The 25,432-nt window shown below is 35.7% G+C and overlaps 1 protein-coding gene across 2 annotated transcripts in view; it reads right to left on the bottom strand.

Annotated features, from left to right (window-relative positions):
- LOC126973437 (protein neuralized) overlaps window positions 1-25,432 on the bottom strand; it is a 67,398-nt gene that overhangs the window by 21,071 nt on the left and 20,895 nt on the right. Inside the window, exon 1 of one of the 2 annotated variants that reach the window (XM_050820698.1) lies at window positions 14,964-15,291. The exons of the other annotated variant lie outside the window; for it this stretch is intronic. Coding sequence (XP_050676655.1) covers window positions 14,964-15,177 — 214 coding nt within the window. The 5' untranslated portion in view covers window positions 15,178-15,291. Of the gene's footprint in view, window positions 1-14,963; window positions 15,292-25,432 lie in introns of those variants that run through there. 2 annotated transcript variants of the gene reach the window in all.

The raw sequence follows: 25,432 nt of genomic DNA, 5'->3' as shown, positions 1-25,432 counted from the left end.
ATTTGGAGCTGTTTAATAAAGACACAAAGTAGTACTAAACTAAGCCAAAAACCAAATCCATTGGTAGCTCTAATATAAAAAGCTATTAACCTTAAAATTATGCTTCAGGGCGTTTGGGTAAATATAAAATATTTTTCTTAAGATGCGGCCGTCACGATTCTCCAGCGTGAAGCTATTCGATAAAAATGTCACTCATCTCTGTAATATAGTGTAAAGTGGAACCTATAATCAAGACATTTACTCAACAAAAGAAGATATATAAGAACAGCTAGCTAAGGTTACCAAGACGTCAAAGTACTACAGACAGTTAAAATAGTTTTAACTTATTATTTTTGGTATTCTCTTTGATTAAAGCGAGATTTAAATAAAAAAAAAAATAAAGGATTAAAACTCTATTTTTACATAAGGTTCTTGCACAAAACTTACAAATTTCGTTTCGTTTCGTGACCTTTGCAGGAGCACGTTTTCAGGAGGACTGCGGTTGACAAGAGTCCAGATAGTATTTGTCATAGTTGTCACTGTGAAGTTTAGCGTCATTTATTGCCTCAGAGGAAATTGGTATTTGCTGTAGACAGATGGTTTTCGGAAAATTTATTGTATTAATTTTATATTGACAGTTCTTCATTGTTCTGTGTAGTTTTGGGTTTTAATTCGGAGATTATTGGATCCCAGGTGTTAAATAATTTTATCCCGTCTTCTCTTTTTCCAGTTTTAACTCTTTATGCTACAGCAACATTGACGCGATAAGGGAACATTTGCTAGCGTCACGTCTAGAGCAACAGAGTAAATAACGTTTCGCTACCACAGCCAAGAAGCATTTTTACTTATTATATTGTATATATTATATACTTTTCTATTTCTATTTACAAGAATGTTTTTGAAAACCCATTCACGCACATAGTATGTCATATTTATACTTAAAGCATGTCGGTGACGTGACATTCAATGTGTTTTTCCCATTTTATAATCCACAAATAAATCACTGTTAACACTACATTTTTAATTGTAAACTGTCAACATACCCGACGAGATTATCCGGTCGCGTGGGAACGAAGGCTTACTACGCGATTAGAATTAACATAATTTTGTTTCCATTCACCTACTCGAGTGATGCAACAGTGTTTATATTAAGTAAGTTTATGAATTATCACAGGAAGGTTAGATAGTAACCCGATTGTATGTGTTTCAAATTCAAATATTTTTATTCAATACTAGTGGACCCGACAGACGTTGTCCTGTACACACGTCTTAAATTTGAAAAATCGGTCCAGCCGTTAGGAGGAGTTCACTAACATACGCATGAGCAGGAGAATTATATAATATGGACGGAATTGAGAATCTAAACCAATCTCAAATTCACTGAAACAAACAAAAAAATCATCAAAATCGGTCCAGCGGTTTATGATGTAGTTTAATTGTGAATCTAAACCATTCTCGCATCCACCTGAAGAGAAACACCAATCTCAAATTCACTGGAACACACAAAAATATCATCAAAATCGGTCCAGCCGTTTAGGAGGTAGTTCAATTGTGAATCTAAACCATCCTCGAATCCACCTGAAGACACAGAAAGTTTCATCAAAATCGGTCCAGCCGTCTAAGAGGAGTTCAGTGACATACACACGCACACAAGAAATATATATATTAAGATAGGATATAAAATCATTTATTGAAAGTCAAAAACTACCACCCATTCCAAAAGAATGCCTCAGACCTGAGAAGAACGCGAGCAACCTCAGCGGGCTTATTTTTCGTAAAAATGGTTAGATGTTACAAAGTAATATCGTACAATTAAACTTATTATTTAATAATCTGAGGGCGATCGCTTCATTCCTAATCCGTGTTATCATTAAGAAAGTCATTTAGGTTATAGTAACATTTACCACACATCTGTTTATCTGAGATATGGAAAAGTAAACCGCTTCGTAACGTAACGCGTTACGGCGCCAGTCTGTCTGGCTTCCATTTCTCTCAGGCATACGGCATCGGTTGGCAGGCTCCGTCTCTCTCACTCTAACCAATTGTTACTTTTATAGGATGAAATAATAATACTAATAATGAATCCACACAAATTTCTAAGTAATTAATTCTTAGTCAATCAATCGAATTTCAATCTTACGCGTGTCAATCAACATGACATTCTTGTGATTCTCATACTATTATAATTCGTTATTATTTATGAAATGGCTTTAAATCCACTTGAAAACTCCACGAGTTGTAAATATTTATATACAACTGGCATTATATATTAAAAAACAAAGAGGATATCAAGTCTTTATATTACACTAACAACTCTGTGACGTATAATTACGTGCTCTACACAAGAATAGACTACGTACAAATTGCCTACATTAAGACAGAGCTTCGAAAAAAGAACAACAGCGATGTAACGGTGCAACATCCCGCTTCTCACGAGACTGTCAATGTCACCGACGTTTTTTTTTAGACGATAATAAGGCAGTGGTCGTCGCGTTATGCCGGTGTTTATTCATATAATAGCTTAAGGGTCGTAGTATTTACAACTAACAGTACTATAAGTCGTACAGTACATTATCCAAATTATAGTACTTGGCTTATTCTTATACGTATTTAAAAATTTGGTTACATACGCCCCAATGTCATACAATTACATAAATAACATTGAATATATCACAGTTAGATAAAAATATCCTGAATACGGTTCCGACTATATGACAGCTTTTGCCTTTTCGTAATAAAAAAAATAAACTTCACAGAAACAAAAAAACAGAAGACCGTGTTCCAAATTTGAAGCAATCTAATATATTCTGTTTCACGATCTAAGTACAGCAATAAGGCCAAAAGTTCTACTTCAATAACTGTTTACGCAATCGAAACATTGAAACGCATGCCGTCTCTTTCCCACACGCTGATGCTGTAACCTCCTCCATCCTGCTCCAACACTCCCACGGGCCGTGGGAACGCCACCTTTCAGAAGCGATGTATCGATTCGTTTTGTCATCGGATAGTTGCTTCAATTCGAGATATCGAGATAATGGAACGTTCTTAACCGCTCATTACTTATGATAGCCTGGTACCGTCATTTAATAGCTACCAATATACATATTATGATAATCGCTTTCAAATTAACCTTTGGCCACTATCAGGCCGAAATAACGCATTTAGAACCCATTATATCTTCTATGTTAAAAGCTTTCATGAATTTTAATTTATTTCTATCTATCTATTATCTATATTATATTTCTATCTATAATCTTTTAATAACCCCTTTTTTAAATTTTATCCATACATTTAAAATGTAATGGTGTGAATCACTTTATTCATTGAAATACCTTTGTAATCACGGTTTGGGACAATTATTAGAGTAGTTAATAATTAGAAATAATGGATATGTTTTCGAAAAGAAATTTAAACAATAATTTTTTGTAGAACTAGTAGGTACCAAATTTACCAAAGATAAAATTATGGAAGCAATGTTTTAATAAATATTTTCCCCGCCGTGACTTTTTGCTGTGGAAAACATCAATGTCAATAAAGTGAAGTGCTATTGGCATGTAAAACACATCTTCCCGACTATTTTATTACCACCTTAGAATGATACTGAAAAAAATCGAGTTGTTTTTTAATATATTTTATTTTTTGATAATTTGTTACAATTTGAGCTGATGGCTTTATTGCAAATACTCTTACTATTATGACGGGCAATGGAACATTTATCACATACATTTAAAAATTTCCAATAGAAGTATTTATATATTTATATGACAACATAACAGTTAAACCCCCCACTCACGCCCAGCGATTGTAAAATAAAAAATATTTCACACACAGTAAGTACCAGGCAATCATAAATATTGAGGAGCTCTTGTGGAATGTTCCCTCTCGTTTCCCCAAACAATCCGAGCAAGGCAAACGCGCAATTAAGTGAAAGCCGCAGTTCCCACGCATTCGGCCGGCCAAAAAGTGAACAGCTCGTTACGAGATATTGTTTAGACAAATTAACATTGTTTTAGTTTTTGAGAGGCCCTCCGAAGATATATTAGAAGAAAATGATTTAATAACATTTGAATGGAAGGTAATTGCAGAGACGTAAAATATTAAAATCTTAGATAGAGCCTCTTGCTGCTAGACAACCGATGAAAACAGGCCAGGTTTATTATTTTAGTGTGCGTGACAAGTTCTTACACTAGCGATTTGTATCTCACTTCGTGTAAGTGCGTGTGCATTGCACAGAATAGGGATTAACGTTTTCGGTTAACAGCTATTACAGTCTTTTTATAGTCTAGACGTATAAATGATCTAAGATTCAAATAGTTCAAATCAGAGTTTGACCTGTTTATTTGTGGCACAGTTGAAGTATAACAATATTTTATGTGTGGCAGCACAAACAAACCGGAATGTCAGTGAGTAAATATTGGAAGAGACCACGCGTCGGGGATCCCTCGGCTGAGCGAGGCGTAATGATCGTGAGAAACAAGCAGGAATGCGTTTAGAACATAGACATACGATATACTAGCGGGGAAACGAATTGACCGGGCTGTCAAAGCGTGACCAATTCTGATTTTTCAAAGTGTGCGTTAAGCTAGTTGAAAATAGACAAAATTAAGGATGTATTCAAAGCGTGGCTGACTGTTTACGACTTGTCAATCAAAATCGGTTAACTCTCACTATAAATTCGCTTTCCTTTTCTATCTTGTTGTATCTCCGTTAGATAATATGATCTTCGTTCGTGCACGATTAGTTTGTCTACATGCTAATATATTCTAACGTCTACGAATAGACTTAGACATTTACAATTTTCAGCGTTGCAAACTATTGGCGCATAATAAGTGCAATGAGACTTTAAAGTTCGGGTCTTTGTCGTGTTTCACTGAAAAAAAAAGTATTTGTCATAATATAACTGTGGTAGTTATCTTTTTCGATGGCTGCATGGCTTTGCCTTTCCCATTAACGGGAAAAAAAAACTGTGGTAGTTAAGGGCCATTTATGGTAAATTTTACCTATAGTTTAAAGCCTATGTCATTACTTGAGTTACAGATTTTAAACATTTAGTCAACAACTAAGAACATATTATTGCTTCGTATCATAATGATCGTGAGAAACAAAAAGAATGCGTCAGACATTAACGATTATCAATGCTGGCAACTATCTGTGCTTTTAATTAGTACCTTAAAAAGGCAACGGTACCGCTATGCAGCCTAGTATTTATTAGAAAAATTATATTTTTAACCTAAGCGATTCCAAGATATATGAATGTGCCTTAGATTATAGACCCCATTTTATTTCCATTTAAAAAATCGAAGTACCCAAAAACACAAAATTGAAAATACTAATATTTTGAGGATTATTCGAAACGTACAACTTATTCTTGTATTATGCAATAATTAACGATTTATTTTATAAGTTTAGCATATTAGAATGTGTTAAAGCAATAAAAAATTTTAAGACAATTAGATGCCTAAAGTCTCCCATAATAAATGCATAAAAACTCTTTCATTCACATTTACTAACACTTTTTCACTAACAATAGAATTGCCTTATTATTCTTTTACTTTTCTCTGTTCAATTACAGCCTACAATTATATAATCGTGTTTTTTTTTAAATATACAGCCTATTTTAAGGCACCAGCAGCGGTCCAGATGTTTTTTTCAATGGCAACCCTTTCTGGAAATATCGATTTATTTCATAAACCGTGAGAACATTCGTCATAATTCAGGTACACAAGGCAATGTGACTCCTATTGTAAAGACAGAAAAGTACAATATTCTTTGTAAGGTTTTTCGCTCAAAACTTGTGAATTGCTAATACTACTGTATTTAAATTTGCACGTTGCTTCCGGAGTGGCTGTTGTTAATGTGTTAATAGACACATCTGTTGCTTCATGGTTTCCTGGTACATATACTTAGAATTTATCGAAAACTCTCGCGATAAAAAAAATGCATTAGTTGAGACACACCCTGTCTGGCTTGCAAGCAAAGGGTCTCGGGGGTTCAAATTGATGGGCCATTGAGTCTAGACTAGTACTTAGACTTTTCACATACTTTACTTAAGTATAACTTGTACTTGACTTTTGTATTGGGTAGTCTTAGCTAAAAACTCAGTCAAATGACTATAATAAAGCTATATTCCACCAGTTCCTCCATTGCACAGGATGTTGGCTAGTTTATGGGTACCACATCGGCGCCTATTTCTGCCGTGAAGCAGTAATGTGTAAGCATTACTGTGTTTCGGTCTGAAGGGCGCCATACGTAGCTAGTGAAATTACTGCGCAAATTATTAACATCATATATCTCAACGTGACGAGCGCAATTGTATTACCGTTCAGAATTTTTGTGTTTTTCAAGAATCCTGAGCGGCACTACATTGTAATGGGCAGGGCGTATAAATTACCACCAACTAAACGTCCTGCTCGTCTCGTTCCTTATTTTCATAAACAAAAAGTCTTGTCAGGACGTTTTCCTTATAAGGAATCGAACTGTTGGCTCGATTGCAAAGAAGTAAGCACTCGACACACGGTATCATTAGCCAGTCGTGAGTTATCTCATTGAAACACCCATACACTACAGATGGAGTAAGACAGACACCGTTAGAGAGCGTCCCACGACCTTTTGACCTCTGTTACATTGTATGCGAGTTTGCGAACCGATGCGGCCACACCAACAAACATACAATCACGCCAATGGGGGTAGGAAAGGACTTTGAACCATTTGCCAGATATATATTTTAACGATTTTTATTATATCAGCATATTATAGACGTTCAGACAGCCCGATAATGTGTGATCCATTTTCATTAATTTATCAATGTGTGCGTAAAATTCAACTTGTAACCAAAATTTATAATCGAAGCGGGACTCGAACCGACAACCTCTCGGAGGGTTCCGTCGGAGCGCTCGTTCCAACTGAGCCAACCGTTCGAATACGCATTGGTTGTAATTATTTTAGATGGAGCCACAACCTGAGAGTTAAACAAGATATTCCAAAAATTATAATTAATCCCAGAAATTAGGCATATCACGTTAAAAATAATAAATTGTTAAGTGGCTTATTATTAAAATAAAACTATGGCTGACTGTTTACGACTTATCAATGAAAATCGGTTACAGTAACAATAGATTCGCTTTTCTTTTGTATCTCGCTGTATCTCCGTTAGAGATGTCTATGTCTTAGCTTCGTTTGCTATATTTTAATCTAGGCTCCAGAATGTTATGGCAATTTCCAATCGCATCTTACGAGATCCCTTTTACTTCGTTTGCGATGTACGTCCTACTGTTAGAGGGCTGGAAGATGTATCTCACAATATGCAATAGCTTCACATATGAAATATTCGTCCGCCATTCAAAGTAGAAAACGTTTCTCTCAAAAAAGTATTTATTTTAAATCATATTAACACAATTACCTTGCCCGTAAAACAAGGCAAAGCCTATACACAGTTAAACATACATAAATACATGACAACAACCATGACCCGCAAACAAACACGCATTTGCACCTACCGGGATTCGAAACAGGGACCTCTAGCTCAGTGGGCAGGCACAAATCACAGTCAACACACTTAAATCGCACTTGAACGATTTATATCTTATCATTTTAGTGGTTAGCGATCCTACCTACTAAGCTAGAGGTCCCGGGTTCGAATCCCGGTAGGTGCAAGCATTTATATGATGAATATGGATGTTTATTTCCGAGTCATGGATGTTTAAATGTATTTATGTATGTTTATTTCACATCATTTCATTCGTTCATCACTTTTTCCGATTTTCATGTGAACATAACTTCTAGTATAATATCGACGTGTCCTAAATCTCTCATTCAAGAGCCACATCCACAAATCAAAATTACATAACAAAAACCGTGATATATAATCCACATCTGCTTAGAAGCATATGCTATACGGCAATAAAATACACCTTTTATCAAAGAAATACTATCAGAAGGCAACATCTGTCGTGCGACAAAGACAGAACTATTGGCGACAAGGACAACACCATTTTGAGAACAGCTGATGCCTTCTTTGTCCCGTTTGAACACAATATACCTAGGTATAATAACTTATGTACGCTGCGAATTGTAAAATTCCTTTGTGTATTGACTTGTACTTGTTTTTTTCTTAAGACTATAAAGAAAGAAACTAAGCGCGATTTTTACCAATCTACAAGTTTTTAAGTATACAAAGTATATACTAAACTAAACAATACACTAGGTATAAACTAAACATATATAGGCACTTAAAAGTCGAATCTAGATGTGATACTTCTCAGTAGATATAATTGCCTGGAAGCGGCATTTTAATAATTAAAAATCAGTGCATATTAAATATTATATCAAAACAACTAATCTAATATAAACCCTTTTTTGATAAAAATAAAATATTACAATTAACCACATGTTTATAATCTTTAAGTCTGAGCTTAGCATAGTTCAATATATAAATAACTTAATAGTGAAACAAGAAAAACTTTACTTAAGAGATACCCATATACAATTAAACAAACACCAAAAGATATTTTACATAAAAGGTAAGCTCACTTCCGAGCACACATGGTGTACTTGCGTCCCACTCCCACTAACACAAAGAATATCTACCTGTCCCACTCCGAACAGCTGTTTAGCAACTGGACCCTTTGAAGTATCGAGAAAAAGTTATGAGGAAAAAAATATCGATTTTTTTCAAACAATTTCAATTCAATTCAAGATTCGCTACAGCAAGCATCATCTCGATGTGTAACGTTTGTTCCCAGTTAAGTTAAAAAATAACCATGAATGTGAATGTATTTTACACGAGTTTTCTTGCGAATCTCAAAGTAGTGGATAGCAATCATTTACCGTGCTCAAGGTTTTGAGGAAAGTGTTTTCTTGAACCGGAAACTAACCACAACGCCTTGGGCTTATGAATTTAACATAACCATCTCTATCATACTTCAGAAATCAGCTACCAGTCCCTTTCCGAACAGCTGTTAGCAACGGGACCCTTCGCTTACTTAAAACACGTGTACGAAAAAGTATCCGGACTAAAGTATTTATTATTTCTAAAAAGCATTTTTGTTCCCTAAAATGACGCCTATCTTCAAGGTGAGCGTATTTCATAATAAACTATATTTATATATTATAAATATGTAAATAAATCTAGATGTTCAAAATGGTACCTAATCAAGGCAACAGATTCCGCGGTGTTTTTTTACAAATCTACGCGTTACCCTTTAATACTAAGCCAGGGTTAAGTGTGAAAAGTAAATCAAATAACATTAAATTCTATTGTTAATAAGAGTCTTCTATCACGTTGTTTTCAAACGACTTCAAAAAAAAGAGGAATGTTCTCAATTCGACGGTGCAGTGTAGGTTTTGATAATTTCACAATATGTTAATTATATTTATGCTTATAAAAACTGATAGTTTCTTTCGTTTTAGTAATGAGCTGGAGGTAATTCTATTGTGTAGACTGAAGGTGTTGGAATACCTTTTCAGACCAAGGAGTTCAATTAACGATCAGATTAAGTCAGTAATATCCAGCTTTGTAAAAGCTTTATATAATAATGATGATGCTACACAAAGCTATGTTAAGATCGTGGAAAATAGAAGTCTGTCACTACCTACCGTTAATAACAAAAACCACTCGTACGCAACTTCCAAAAAAACTCGACCGCGTTTTTGTAGCACATAGAAGTTGAACGACCAAGGATCAAAATCAGCTGCTCCCTGACAGCTGTCACTAGTGCGACCTTCCCCGAGGCCGAGTCGTATATAACCGATGCAGCCTCCCAAACCAGTCTTAGAGAAGCTGTAATATCTGCGTTGTAACAATACGGGTATGGCAATTATAAAGGCAAAAAATGAAGTACGAATACTTATAGCACACGGTTCCGTACGAACGAACCTGATAAAGGAAAAATTTAAAACTGTTCCGCTAAGCTTTCCATTGCCATAAAAGTCAATTATTATAATCACTGGATGAAACATTCCTAGCTCCGGGGTAGCCTTTCTACAAACATATTTTCTTTCCCGACACGTAACTCGATACTCACACGACATTCAGACACAATGTATTCATAGAGCCGTTGCTCATTAATGCAACACTAATTATCGTGTCACTCGCGTTGGTATTATGAAAGAGTACCGTCTTTTTGTCACACATAGTCAGATTTGGTATCTACGGCCCGACCATCTGACGTTTCGGTGGTCGGCTTGCACCAATTGGTATGGCGTCTTACTTGGTAGCATAGCTTTATGCAATGGATAATACGACATACCATCTAATATGGCCCGGTACCAGACCGCGTGTGTCGTATGTGTTAAAGCTATAAGGATTACAAGTGCCCACATTATTTAAAGGATAAAAAAATTATAACCTTCAAGAAGGGGTTAGGTAAAAAAATATAAAACTTTTTACAATCATAATCGTAATTTATTGACCTAATTAAATAAAGCAGACTTCATCGGAAGATCTCTTGAATTTATGATCGGTTACAATGGCGCTTGTTACAAAGCAAATCCCGCTCGCACATCGCCAGACAAACAAACAAACGTAATTTGTTCCAAGGTGACTCACAATCAACACACATTGAGTAATAAACAAACATTTATTCCCGGTATTAACACGAATACCTCACAATAAATATTTACAACTCCATCGCGTTTTTTATAATTGAAATGAGCAATTGGTTACTGATTGTCTCTCCATTAACCCACGTCGATGGCACTTGCAAATGGCCGGAACATCAAGGACTCAAAATTATCATCCCAAAGCTTAAAGCAGCGGAACAATTTTATAGAAGTATTTTTTTTAAACATATTTCACTTTATCAAAAATAAATCTAGAGTTATTATAGATGAATTTTATGTAATTGGTTAGGTTTTTGGTAAAAGTTTAAAATCAGAGCAATTAGCTTAATTTACAGTAGGTGCCTACAACTTTTTCACTGTACATCGAGTCGTGGTAAGATACGAAATGTTTCTATCGCATGTTAACAGATTTGAACAAAATTGTGAAAAAAAACCTAATTCATATACATATATAAATGAGGTCACTTCTAGTACATCCTATGGCGCGGTAATAACAAACACATCATTTAGTCCAAGAGCCATTACACCATCTCCTAATCTCGCCACACTTCCGGTTTCCTGTAATCAACAACAATGGCGACATCTGGCGTATTTGCTGTTTCCTATTGTTTTACACAAGGCACGGCACATGTTGCACATTTCTTTTGCGACTTTTTCTTTTATGACGTTTTCAGAAATAATTTGTTATTACGAAGAACAGACTTCGTTTTATTGACACCGACATCTGTCAATTTTTAAGACTATATATACAAGTAATTGTAAAAAAACACAAAGCATACTATTGGGAGTGTTTCTTGTGCCGTTTTTCTATTTCAGAGCGTAATTTTTTTCCAAAGCTGTGGCTCAGATGTAATGATAGCAAAAAGAGTACAAACGAATAATTTTTGAGAAAAAAAACTCATACACGAAATTGTTTCTAATAATTTTTGTGTGTCTGCCTGAAAACAGTTTCAAGACGCAGCTGGGAGTATGTTCTAAGCTTGAGAGTCTCTAAGTCGTATCGGTTCGGGAAAAACTGCAGGAATTCAAGAGAATTCATAAAAACTTAAAAATACAACGACCCGAATATTTATCCTTATCATGGCTATTTTCGGTAGCACGGAACAGGCATCGTAGCTTCAGCTAATCCTGTTTTTACCGAAAGAAAATAATTGAAATCGTCCCCCCTGAAAACGAAATCTGGAAAGGTCTTGAGACGTCGGGTTAACTAAAATAAAAATTTAACTTTTACGCAAAAATCTAATGTAAAAACAGTTACAATTACACGCGTTTTACCCTTTAAAAGTGTTTTATTAAAAAAATAATTGAATGTCGATTTTCAAGGTGGAAATATCGATTCACTGGATCGATTCAATACTGCAAAACAACTTAAAAAAATCGCCGTTTTTAGATTTTTATTTAGTGAATCGATTCATCAGCATTCGGTTCGCAAGAACGGGCGTAAGAAACTCAGCGGATTTTTTTTTAAATAAAAATATGGATTAATTAATATCGTACAATAAAGAATTATAATTAAATAGCATGAGGGTATTTCCTCCATTGCTAGTCTGTGGTATCATTTATGTTATAATAGCCTTTACCACACAAACGTTTTTAACAATTCTTTTAAATTTCGCAACACACTTGTTTGCAAATTTTTCTAGGATCATATTGCCCAATAAAGGACTAAGTAACTCGACTCAACCGAGTAGTAAGCATAACAAGTTTGTTTGTCCTCGTATTAACAGTACGACTTTCGCAGTTTCTAGTTTATATAAATAGCTTTAAAGAGTTGAGTCTCATTAGCGCGCACAATTAACGCAAGGTGTACAAGCAGCTGTTCACCAACATCTGCGCTGGTCCGCGTTACGAACAGGTCGCACTCACATCCCCATTATTGGTCACGTCTTAGTACGGCATATTTTAAATTTTGACGATCTCGTTCCTCAGGTTACACACGTGCAAAACCTACAACATTTATACGAGAGTGGGAGGCTCCTTTGCACAGAATGCCGACTAGAATATGGATGCCACAATGGTGCCTATTTCTGCCGGGAAGCAGTAATGTGTAAACAAAACTGTGTTTCGCTCTGAAGGGCGCCGTACCTTGTGAAATTGCTGGGCAAATGAGACTTAACATCTTATGTCTCAAGGTGACGAGCGCAATTGTAGTGCCGCTCAGAATTTATGGGATTATCAAGAATCCTGTGCGCCCTCCATTGTAATGGACAGGGCGTATCAATTACCATTAGCTGACCGTCCTGCTCGTCTCGTCGCTTATTATCATAAAAAAAAACGTCTAGATAGACTGTGACAGCTGTGAAAACGTCAAAAAAATGACGTTGACTGAGATAGTATATATAATAATAGAGGTAAGCTATTTTGAGCAATGCACGCACACTAACACAAAGTGACATACAAATCACGAGTGTAAGAATTAGCTTGTCACGCACACTAAAGTAATAAATCTGGCCTGTTTTCATCGGTTGTCCTAGCAGCAAGAGGCTCTGTCTAGCCGTATCAATTATGCAAGGTGCAAAGATTTGTATATTTGATTGATTTTTTTTAACTCAAATTTTTTCGTACATCTTTCGCGTGTTGCATCACAACCGGTCGCGGATGATTATCATTAATTTCAACTTATGCCCTCAAGTCAGGTTGGCCAATTAGTCTTACATTTAAGATCCTATCCCGTGAGGGAGCGTGGGTTTGAACTCCACATCTGACAAAGGCTTTTTACCGACTTCAAAAAAGGAGGAGGTTCTCAATTCGACTGTATTTTTTATGTTTGTTACAAATTCTAAAATACAACAATAACTGTAACTACATTATTTTATGTTAAGTTCTAGAAGGATACGCAATTATATTTTTACTTTTTAGTGCAATTATAATTATAGTTTTGAAAAAGTTTTTAAATTAATTTAATTATTATGCTGATATTAATGTTATTTTGTGGAAAAAAGTTTCACTTACATCGTGGTTTTATAAAGCATTTACTAAGCAACAATTAATGAGTCTAGAAAGTTCGCATTTGGAACATAGCCTTTCTTTTAAAAGTATCCGACTGTCGTTACATTCATTAAATTAATCCCACTGAATTGACAACAGCTCGCAATCCCCACGTTTCATGAGACTATCCCACCCCACAACTCAGCACCCCTAAATTTAAAACAAAACCTAGTATAGTCTGAAGAGCTCTCGACCAGAGACAATAGACTCGAGCGCTGCATTCAGCGGCACAATGAACAATGATGATTAATTAATTAATTACAATCAATTACAAAGTAATTAACAAAGGCCTATTACTTTTAGCTTATAATAACATTTTTGACTTTCACTGCGGGTACTTGAAAAAAAATTTCTATGGCAAAACAATTATGCAATTTCGATTAATATAGAGAGCGCGAGGCACTAGCGCAGTTACATGATGATTGTTTAAAAATTATTAGACAGTGTTTTTTTAAATAATGCAATAGTGTTTAGAAATAAAAAAAAATCCCGATACAATGACGTAAATTCTATTCCAAAGCTATGAATATATATATATTATAAGCTATATTCAGTATGAAATCAAAATATAGTCACATTCAGAAATTTTTTAAAACACTGTAAATTTAACAATCCTGCTTCAGTGTATAGTCCTAGTTATTAACTAGTTCTGAAAATAAATATTTTTGTCATTTTATGTAGGCAGGTACTTCATAGAACTAAATATGTTTGAAGTCGTTGATGTTCTTAAAATGGCAATTTACATAAGTGCACACATATCCGCGCTTGTATCCTACAGAGGTAGAAAATATATATCAAACATAGTTTTCCACTGCCCGGAGCTATTTCCCTATTCTTTCACTACCATGAAACCTTTTATACAAGCTGACTCCTCTTCGGCATCAAATCACTTAAACTAAAGGAAAAACGTCTACATCATATGAAAAAAAGACGTTTTTCCTAAGGCCTAAGGCTTTTGAAGTCAATGTAAAATATTACTAGTGAAAATAAATAGTTTTAAATCGCAATAATGAAACACATAAGAAACTCCTTTTAATCGGCAATTTTTATACGAATTACTAACTTTCCTACTTAATTTGTTAAGTGTTGCATACAATTATTAAAATCATGGATCAATCAAATATAATATATAATAAGTATCACTATGACTTAGTAATTATTATGGAACAAATAACAAAAATCCCCGACCCGATGCAAAATACAGCAGTGTTTTTCACACACACTCGTAGATTAGATAACCGTTAACGGTTACAAACGGAACCGGCGCGTCGCTTGTATTGTTATGAAAAATATAGTACTTTTTAAGGTTAACTTTAAGGAAACCCATCGGTTTACGATATACGAATAAAATATTTTATTAGACGTATTTTTACTATTTAAGATTTTAAATTAAATTGTACAATAATATTTTTTTTAAAGATGTTTAATGCACTTACCGAGTCCAATTTTCTTTTTAATCTTTTTCAGAACTTTCATCTTTGATCCTTTCTTATCCTTCACGGGCGTTATTTCAGGCTCTAGAGCCATCGGGGGCAACACTAGGGTCTGGGGCGGCATTTGAGCGCCGTGCCCCGAAGCCCTGGGGCACGCGGGGCAATGGCAGGAGCCCCGAGACTGCCGCACGCTCATACAACTGCTTACACCCATCATTGATACGACTTTAGAATTTAACTGAACACTCAAGTTAATTTAACCTTAAAACATTTCACATACAATTCACAATAACACGAGGACGCGACGCGAGAGACGTCCGCACACGACGAAGCCTACTGGCGGAGTGGCTACAGACTCGAGCTTACTACGGCACTACGCCTCCCTTGTTCAAAGTTAAACGCTTCAAATATCTCACACTGCAAACTCGACCTTACAGCCATCAAAAAGAAACCAAATTCCATTAGCACGTTTGTGACATACGACGTTTTTAATACACCCGACAGCTGCGCACAACAGCCCTTCACGAAACATCTGTCTCTTTTCATTCCGTAATGTTGAAAAGAGTCAGACGCGACCTGAGCTTTTGTCTTTGGTCGCGGGGCACTTTTGGACGAAAGGTGTGTAATTTGATGAAAAAAATGCGCACATTTCAGGAATGGCCTTTCTAAATGTGGGGTTAGGTGTACTTTCATCTGTTCAGTTAAACAATAAGTTCTTACTTATAATCAACTGAGGTTGTATGCTTTCAATGTGTTGCTAACTTAAGTTAGCTTTATAAATAAGTACATAACACAATTATTACAAAAGTGAAAACAAAAGTTACTACAGAATAATTACATGACATAGAGAAGTTTTAAACTTAGAGTAACTTTACATCGCGTTTATTAATAAGACAGTAAGGGTAAAGTCCCAGCCACTGTTCAGGCATTATCTATAAATAAATTTAAATGTTTTATAAAAAATGTCGTAAATCCTATTACTCCACTGCTGAATATCTAAATGATCGGACAGCCTGGGACTAGACTGTGATTATTTTATAGCGATAGAAATGACTATACAATATTGTATATTTTTATTGAAAAGAGCGCAATAAAAGAATGCTGGGAGAGTTTCTTGCGCCGCTTCTTCACTCTCAGAGCGCCATTTGTTTCCGAAGCGGTAGTAGTATCTAGTAGTAATTAGAAATGACATCAAAAAGGATTCTAAAGGAATCAATTTTGAGAAAATAAATGCCTTTTATGCCTTTATTATCTCTAAAATGTTATAACAGCTTTGCAACTACGTCCGGAAAAAGCCGGACGTAGTTAAGGTTTTCGAATATGTGTCCGGCTTAATACTTGAAATATTTTATTTAAAATACAGTATACATTATATATCTTAAATTTATTGTAGTGTCGTCTATTCGGCTAATTTAAAATAGCATGACGTGTTGATACGCAAAGAGCTCATATTTCTTTATATAGAATTTAATATTGACTGGTGATTTTATTTAACTGACTTATAAAATTACTTAAGATTATATCTATAGATCGTACGTAGACTTTGCTAAGTATTTACTTAAGTAAAACTTAGTTGAGTGTGATAAAACGCGAACTTGACTTTTGTATTGGGCTGTCTTAACTTAAGCTCAGCTTTAACTTTGAATGGACAATAAAAACGAAATCGAAGATTATGACATTATAATATTAATAATTTTATTTATTTATTTATTGGTAATCAACAGCGTTACAGTAAACGTTAATAAACAATAATATATAACATTTACCAGTGGGAGGCTCCTTTGCACAGGAAGCCGACTAGATTATGGGTGCCACAACGGCGCCTATTTCTTCCGTGAAGCTGTAATATGTAAGCATTACTGTGTTTCGGTCTGAAGGGCGCCGTAGCTAGTGAAATTACTGGGCAAATGAGGCTAACATCTTATGTCTCAAGGTGACGAGCGCAATTGTAGTGCCGCTCGGAATTTTTGGGTTTTTTGAGAATCCTGAGCGGCACTGCATTGTAATGGGCATGGCGTATCAATTACCATCAGCTGAACGTCCAGCTCGTCTCGTCCCTTATTATCATAAAAAAAAAACATAATTCTTAAGGCCATTATAGATTACTCATATTGAGAATATTATTTTACAATAGTTTTACAACAAGATATATTACAGAACAACTGCCTCTTGTGTTTCTTATTTACTGTGTGTATGTTTGTGTGTGGTTAGTAGATAACAATATGTATATATTTTAAACAGATGAGTAAGGCACTGCTTTAGACTGGTGTAATTTAATAATTTCACGCTTCAATTTATCCTTTTCTAAAATGAAGATATCTAGAATATCATAGTTATTATTGTAATTATTAAGCTAAGTTTTACGTAAGTAGAGTCTGAGCAAAGTCTAAGTACTAGTCTAGACTGTTTTCGAATTCGATTTTATTTATATTTCATCATTTCACAAAAGCTGTGGAATGAGCTTCCTTGTGCGGTGCTTGTCCTCCTTTTCCATAAAAAAAATCAGAATTTGATTTCACATATAATTTTTTTGTCTGGCCTAACTGGCTGGTCATTCCGGCTTTTATTTTTAGCGATCTTGTAAGCGCCTTTAGTGGAAAGGTGTGCACCTTTCTAAGGCCGGCAACGCTACTGCATGTGATTCCTCTGGTGTTACTAGAGAATGTGGGCAGCGGTGATTACAAAACAGCACCAAAAATACATTTACTTAAAAATATTTTTTAGTTTCATCTTTTGTCTTACTTACGCTACAAATATTTCTATATCTGTATTCATTCTTAGAGAGTATTCGAACAGAGACTGGAACTCGAATGACTCACAACAGGAGACCTCTTAACAAGGTTTAACTGGCAATTAACTAATCCACAGCTAACTACTAATTATAGATAAAATGATGTTCTTAAGTAATTACATGATTATACAATATTCCACAAATAAAACTTGAAAACAAAATTTTATGAACGATGCGGGACTCGAAAACCTCAAGACCTCAGGCGTTCTTTGTTCAACTCTCAGATCCTGTAGATGAAACCACGAACTGAGAGTTGAACAAAGCATACAAGATTTCATGACGATACGTCATTTGAACGGATAGCTCAGTTCAGGAACGCCAGAGGTCGTGGGTTCGAGTCCCGCATCGTTCATAAAATTTTGTTTTTCAACTTTTATTTGTGTATTAATCCTAGAAGTGAGGGTTATCACTTTAAAAACACATACAATATTATATTAATAGTGCAATAAAAAAAAACGCAAAAAAACTACTAGGGAGAGTTTCTTGCGCGGTTTCTTCTCTTTCGCTATTTGTGCCAAGTGGAGTCTATAATGATTTATTGTGTCTAAAAATATAAATATATATATATTTACCATTAGTAGTAACAATATCTAACTATATTGCAACAACTTGGTAAACGTCATGAAGTTATATCAGTTCGTAATGGGGCTTTGATATGTGGAGAAGAACTGACAAGAAACTCCCAGCCCATCTTTTAAAGTTTTAACCATAATATAACAACTTAGTCTATTTAATATCTAATATATAAAATTCTCATGCCGCGGTGTTTGTAGTTAAACTCCTTCGAAACGGCTTAACCGGTTCTCATGAAATTTTGAATGCATATTGGGTAGGTCTGAGAATCGGACAACATCTATTTTTCATCCCCCTAAATGTTAAACCCACGCCAATTATTTTTTTTTTAATTTGTTTTGATTATGAGTCAGCATTAAAAAATACATACAACTTCAAATTTTCACCCATCTACGATCAACAGTTACTTTTGTATCGCGATTTTAATATCGGCAATACAACGTTTGCTGGGTCAGCTAGTAATCTTATAGAATTTTAGATGACCTGCGCAGGACCAACCAAAAGAGTTCTCAAGGGTTTTATAAACAATTTACGAATGATATATTATTATTCAACTATTATGAGTTATATCTTAAGAGTTTACACCGCTAATATTTGTTAGTCTTCATACAGAATGCATATAAAGCACGGCTTACAGTTAGAGGATAAACGCGACCTTCACTGAAGAATCGGCCGACACTGAACCTCCGACCGAAAGACCGGGTTAATCGACAACGTAAAACCCTGCTTCAACCAATACACCTGTTTCGCCCCCAAACGAGGCATTATCAGGAAAAGTAGACTCCGAAACGAGAATCAGTCTCGCCTATATCCCCTTACTTTAAGGCTCTATAGAGATATCTATAGATCCTACTTTAACTCTGCTTAGACTTTACTCACGTAAAACTCAGCCAAGTTTTACAGACAACTAACAGCTGAAATTATACTGAGCTTAAGTTTAGACAAAATCAAGTTCGGGTTTTATCACAATCAGCTAAGTGGAGCAATCTACCAGTGGGTGGCTACTTTGCACAGGTAGCCAGCTAGATTTTGGGGACCGCAACGGCGCCTATTTCTGCCGTGAAGCAGTAATGTATAAACATTGCTGTGTTTCGGTCTGAAGGGCGATATAGCTAGTGAAATTACTGGGCAAAAGAGACTTAACATCTTATGTCTCAAGGTGACGAGGATAATTGTAGTGCCACTCAGAATTTTTGGGTTTTTCAAGAAAGCCGATGGACAGTGCGTATCAATAAACATAAGCTGAACGTCCTGCTCGTCTCGTCCCTTATTTTCATAAAAAAATAGTTTTACGTAAGTAAAAGCTGAGCAAAGCCCGTACTTTATTATAAGGTTGTGCTTAGGGTATATCCTGTATGTAGACTAAGATATCTTAGCGGAATTATCACATAAGATAAGTTATAACATTAAGATAATTATGGATTTACGAAAAATAACGCCTTATTTATTAAATTATAAAATAATTACTATATACAATCATCATCATCAGCCGGAAGACGTCCACTGCTGGAGAAAGGTCTCCCCCAAAGGTGTCCACGACAATTAGTTCTGCGCTGCCCTCATTCTTGATCAGATGGACGTCGGTCCATCTTGTTGAGGGACCTACCAACACTGCGTCTTCCGTTACGTGGTCTCCATTCAAGGACTTTTCCCGCTCACTGTCACTTCAGTTTTGCAATCATTTGGACTATGTCGGAGTCTTTGGTTCTCCTACGGATCTCCTCATTTCTGATTAGATCTCGCAGGGAAACTCCGATCGAGAGTTGGTACCGACTAGTTTCGGACCATTTGAAGGTCATAACTTGAGACCGCGGACGCACTCCACTCACTCTGATGAAGGACCTCCGAATGGTCCGAAACTAGTCGGTAGTAACTCCGACAAACAGTGACTTAGGCCGTTTTAAACAAGTAAAGTTTTTGCCTCACCAAAGTTTTAATAAATAAATTAAGTTATTAAAATGATATAAAGACAAAACTTTTGCCATTTTACTGTCGTTCCCTTGACCTGATTTTTCCTTGATTTGATTTGAATATGAAACGGTTCCATCCCTGACCCAACACATCGGTCATAGTGTAGAGCCAGTGTGGAGAAACAGCACAGATGCAGGAGTTCCCCTCATCTACGACCGTAACAATTAGATTCCGGTCGACACCGCTCCTCCTGCGACCAGATGCCGCAGTCACCTTGCGAGCGCACGTCAGCTGTTCCGTCCGATCACCGACCTCGTAGTAAGTCGCGGTCGAAACAAAAATATCGACATACCACTAAGTGTCTATACGTTTATTATTTTTGTTGCTTTACTATGACCCCTTTTACAATTTTTATACATATGAGAGGGTAAACGGGCAACGTAGAAGAGAAAAACTGTTCAAACAGTTTGGGAGGCTATATTAGTTTAAGATTTTTTCGGTAAATAATTTAAGCATGCATAAATTAATAATTTACGACAACCATTCAATTCAAGAGATTCATTGCCGATCTTTAAGTTTTTCTTATCATTAGTATTATTGAAAAAGATTCACTTAAAAACATCTCCTTTAAAATATTAAATCCATTACAACAGTTACCATGGAAACTCGCGTCCATAGTTCGACGGGAAGTATGACCACAATACAGTAATAGAACAGTTCTTTAACTTCATTGCACACACACATACATACGATTTACACGGCCGGTAGGCAATCTTGGGGAGACAAAACTATTGAGAGATACAGCGTGTCAGCGCTGCCGAGACTTGTCGGTGTCAGAGTTACAGAAGGTGCGTCATTTAACGCATTTATATATGTTTAAAGGTTGAAAACGCGGCACTGATAACGTTAACCTAGAAAGGCGTCGTTTTGAAGCTTTGATCGCGCAATAAGCAGAACCGTTGACTCTCACCACGCAGCCCCTATTCGATTCTCGCCCGCCACGTACCAATGAGTTTGCGGTATTCGACTTCATATGTACGTTTATTTAACGCTTTATAAGATTGGCGATTCTCTGATGATCTCTCTGGTTACACGCGTTTAAAAAAAAGTAATTAATTTCCATAAGCTATTCTATTTTCAATATAGATACTTACTCAATCTAATATATAAAATTCTCGTGTCATGGTGTTAAACTTTGAACTCCTCCGAAACGGCTTGACCGATTCTCATGAAATTTTGAGTGCATATTTGGTAGATCTGAGAATCGGACAACATCTATTTTTCATCCCCCTAAATGTTAAGGGTGGTCCACACGATTTTTTGTTTTTGATTTTTTTTTTAATTTGTTTGATTATGAGTCAGCATTAAAAAATACATACAACTTCAAATTTTCACCCATCTACGATCAACAGTTACTTTTATATCACGATTTTAATATACCATACATCCATACCTCAACGTTTTAGTATGTTTTGTAAATTTGTTTTCATTTCATTAGTTATGCGGGTTATAGTAAAATCCAGCCACATCAAAATATGTCCATTTGTGCTTTACGTACCACAGCAACATGAAAGCATATCTACAGAACTTTCCTAAAAGGTCGATAACTCAAAACCAAGGGGTGGATTTTGGCGATTCTTATACCATTATGTATGTATAAACTTTACTAAAACTATACAGAGAAAATATTTGATTCTTTGTTTGTTGCGGATGACCACTGATCATATGAGATTGGAACAAACACGAACTTACCATTGCAATCAATGACTGATAGCGGAACGGCAAAAGTGTGCTCAAAGACAATGTAAGCACACTTTTCTCCTCAGTCGTGTGTCAATTGGCACTGTCCGAATCAAACCTAAACTGAATAAAAGTCTTACATTGCTGCTTATTGACCACGAATATTTTAAACAACTGTAGTAAATGCAGCAATGTATAGATACAGCAGTCGAAGCTTATTAAGATGTTCTTTGTGGTATGTTCCATTTTGCGGCTTTGTTTTTAATTTATAACTAAAAATCATAACATAATCTTAAATAAATAATCAAATAAAATATTTTTTATTTATAAAAATGCTGAAAAGAAAATTACATCGGGTGGTTGGATTAATTTTTTAATAATCAATGATTATTAAGAAATAATTATTTAACCTTTAAATACGACTCATACGCCCTGGTCACCCGCCCTCGCCCTATGAGCAAGGTCACTGGAATATAATTAATGCCTGAACTAGCTACGGCTTCCATCGAAGCGAAACAAATATTGCTGAAAATTCATTTGAAATCATAAAAACAGTTCGTACATATTCGCACGATTAAAATTGTATGAAAATTGGAGGAGAACAGTTACAAAGGAAATGTATGTTCGAGCGAATTTCAACCTACTTGTTTATTATCATAATCTCAGCCGGAAAACGTCCAAAGTCGTCCAAAGTCCCCCAAAGATCAGCACGACGATCGGTTCTAGACTACCCTAATCAATACTATTCCAGCGATCTTCAACAGATCGTCGGTCCATCTTGTGGAGAACCTACCAACACTACGTCTTCCGGTATGTGGTCGCCATCCGAGGACTTTCCAGCTCCAACGGCCACATGTCCGTCGAGGTCCCTGCCCACTGCCACTTCAGTTTCGCAACCATCTGGGCTAGTTCAGTGATTTTGGTTCTCCTACGGATTTCCTGATTTCTGATTCGATCTCGCAGGGAAACTCCGAGCATAGCTCTCTCCATTGCCCTCTGAGCAAACATGAACTTTCTCATCAGGCCAATAGTTAGCACTTGTTTATTATTACTGTAGGCAAATGACATTAAGGTGGACCACGATTCCATTTCGTAGATAGTATATTACTGTTCGACGGCAGAAAAGGGGCAGGAATGGTTCCCATCTAACCCGCACCCGTGCTAAGAAGCCTCCCACTGGAAGATTAGTCGCTGTTCGCTTAACAAACCCTAAAAAGGTGTTTATTCCAGGAATAGACTAAGACCTATTTAAAAAACCTTTAAGAGCAGCCGATACAAAGCAAGCAATTAGAGCTAATAATGAAACTCTAACCAACGGGACATAATTCGCCTGAACTTTTACAAAACGCATCTTTCTAATAGACACAACTTATGTTACATATTGATGGTTATTTTTTACAACCACGAAAGGTTACTTTATGCAATTAATACAGAAATGCGTGACATTTTACAGCGAAATTAAGTGAAGGTGGAGAAATAGTCTGTTAGTAGTATCAACACGGTGTTTTAATTCTTTTTATGGAATACTTGCTGATGCCTGCGTGGTCGTTATAAGGCAGCAACAATAATTTAACAATTTGTTATTTTAAAGTGATATTCGTCGACATCTGGGATTAATTGTACATATTAAAATTTTTAACCAAAATTATGAACAATGCGGCACTCGAAACCGCGCCTCTCGGGTTCTTCTTTTTTCTTCTCGACCGCTCTTACCAACTGAGCCAACCGTTCGAGTGACACATGGATCATAAATCTTGGAGCCGCAACTTGAGAGTTAAACAATATATATTTATAGATAGAGAGTTAAGCAATGTACATCAATCTAAACCAGTGGTTCCCAAACTTTTTTAGGCCATGCGTCACCTTATCTTTATATATATAAGAGATTTCCACGTATATAGTCACTCATCACGATATCTCTGGAACCATTAGAGCTAAAGACTTGAAATTTGGTAGAACTATTCTTTTCACTGAGTAGAGGTCAGCTAAGAACGGATTTTACGAAATTCCACCCGCAAGAGTTTTTTTTAATGAACAGAACAACGTCTGTCGGGTCAGCTAGTCAATACTAAAATTTTTATGCCCCCCATACATAATTTATAACTATTAAAAATTGTTCTGTTCCCTTAAGAAATATAAATGATAAGTTTTAGGAAGAAATGACTACAAATTGTTATCAAAACATCGAATCAAAACATACAATGAAAAACTGAGATTCAAAATAATTTGCATATTTATTTCTCTTTATTCATTTGGGCTTGATGCTTGCTGCACATAGATTTTATATTAGTACCAATTTACTTATTGTAATCTCAAGTCTCCGCGCTGTGTTATATCAAATCGATTTTTTTTATCAGTAAATCATTTACAGCACTAGATCCACATCTAGCTAAAAATGAAGATGGAAACAATAGTAAAAGTTTTCTTGCACATTATTGGTATTTGCTTTTTATAAAGGGAAGAAAATTTATGAAAGGGTTAAAGTCGTGTCGACTCCATTTTTAAATTACCCCCCCTGACTATCAAATTGCCCCCCTGTTGGGAAACACTGATCTAAACTTTAATTGAATTTTTAAATATTTTTTTCGGGTTGAACGCAAAAATAGTATAATTTGCATTCATCCTCATAAAAACGCATATAAGACATATTTCTAGAGGCATTAAACGAATAGTTTTCATAAGCTTAAGCCAACACAGGCGATAAGCTTAACAGGAGACACTTGCCCCCTACTTTTGAAGTACTTTTTTGTTAAATTATTTATTATTATTATTATAAAGTTAGATCAGTTATACGGCTAGACAGAATATGACAGCTGTGAAAACGTCAAAAAAATGACGTTGACAGTTCTATTTTGAGCAATGCACGCACACTAACACAAAGTGATATTGGTAGCTTGTCACGCACACTAAAGTAATAAACGTGGCTTGTTTCCTTCGGTTGTCTAGCAGCAAGAGGCTCTATCTACCTACGTGTAAATTATCAAAGATCATAAGGTTCATCTCGTCATACAAACACACCGTTATATCAGACACAGTCGACACCAGATGCCATCGCGGATCACATCTTGCAAAGCTGCGCTGCAACACGCGCGGGCGGCCAAGCATCATTTTTTTCGCTCAAATCGGCGCGTGCGCATCGCATGTGGCAAATGTAAAAAAAAAAGTTTTTTGTAATAGTACAACACTAGTTTTTCATTAGCAAAAAAAGTGCGTGTATATTTATGTAAGCAAGTAGTTAACTTCGTTGGTGTGCGTGCGTAGATCAAAATAGAGGTTAACTGCCAACCTCAACTTTTTCGACGTTTTCACAGCTGCTATTATATCTAGACGTGTAATGATCTTAGGTGGAAATAAATAAAATCTAATATAAAGCAATCCATGACACTGGTATGACTTGTATTACAATTTACTTATAACAGGCACCTAAATGGTATGTACATGCAATGAAATCGTAGAA

Source organism: Leptidea sinapis, chromosome 29 (genome assembly GCF_905404315.1).
Source record: "Leptidea sinapis chromosome 29, ilLepSina1.1, whole genome shotgun sequence".
Lineage (NCBI taxonomy): Eukaryota > Metazoa > Arthropoda > Insecta > Lepidoptera > Pieridae > Leptidea > Leptidea sinapis.
The sequence above is the reverse complement of the archived record's forward strand: the minus strand, read 5'-3'. Positions and strand labels throughout refer to the sequence as shown.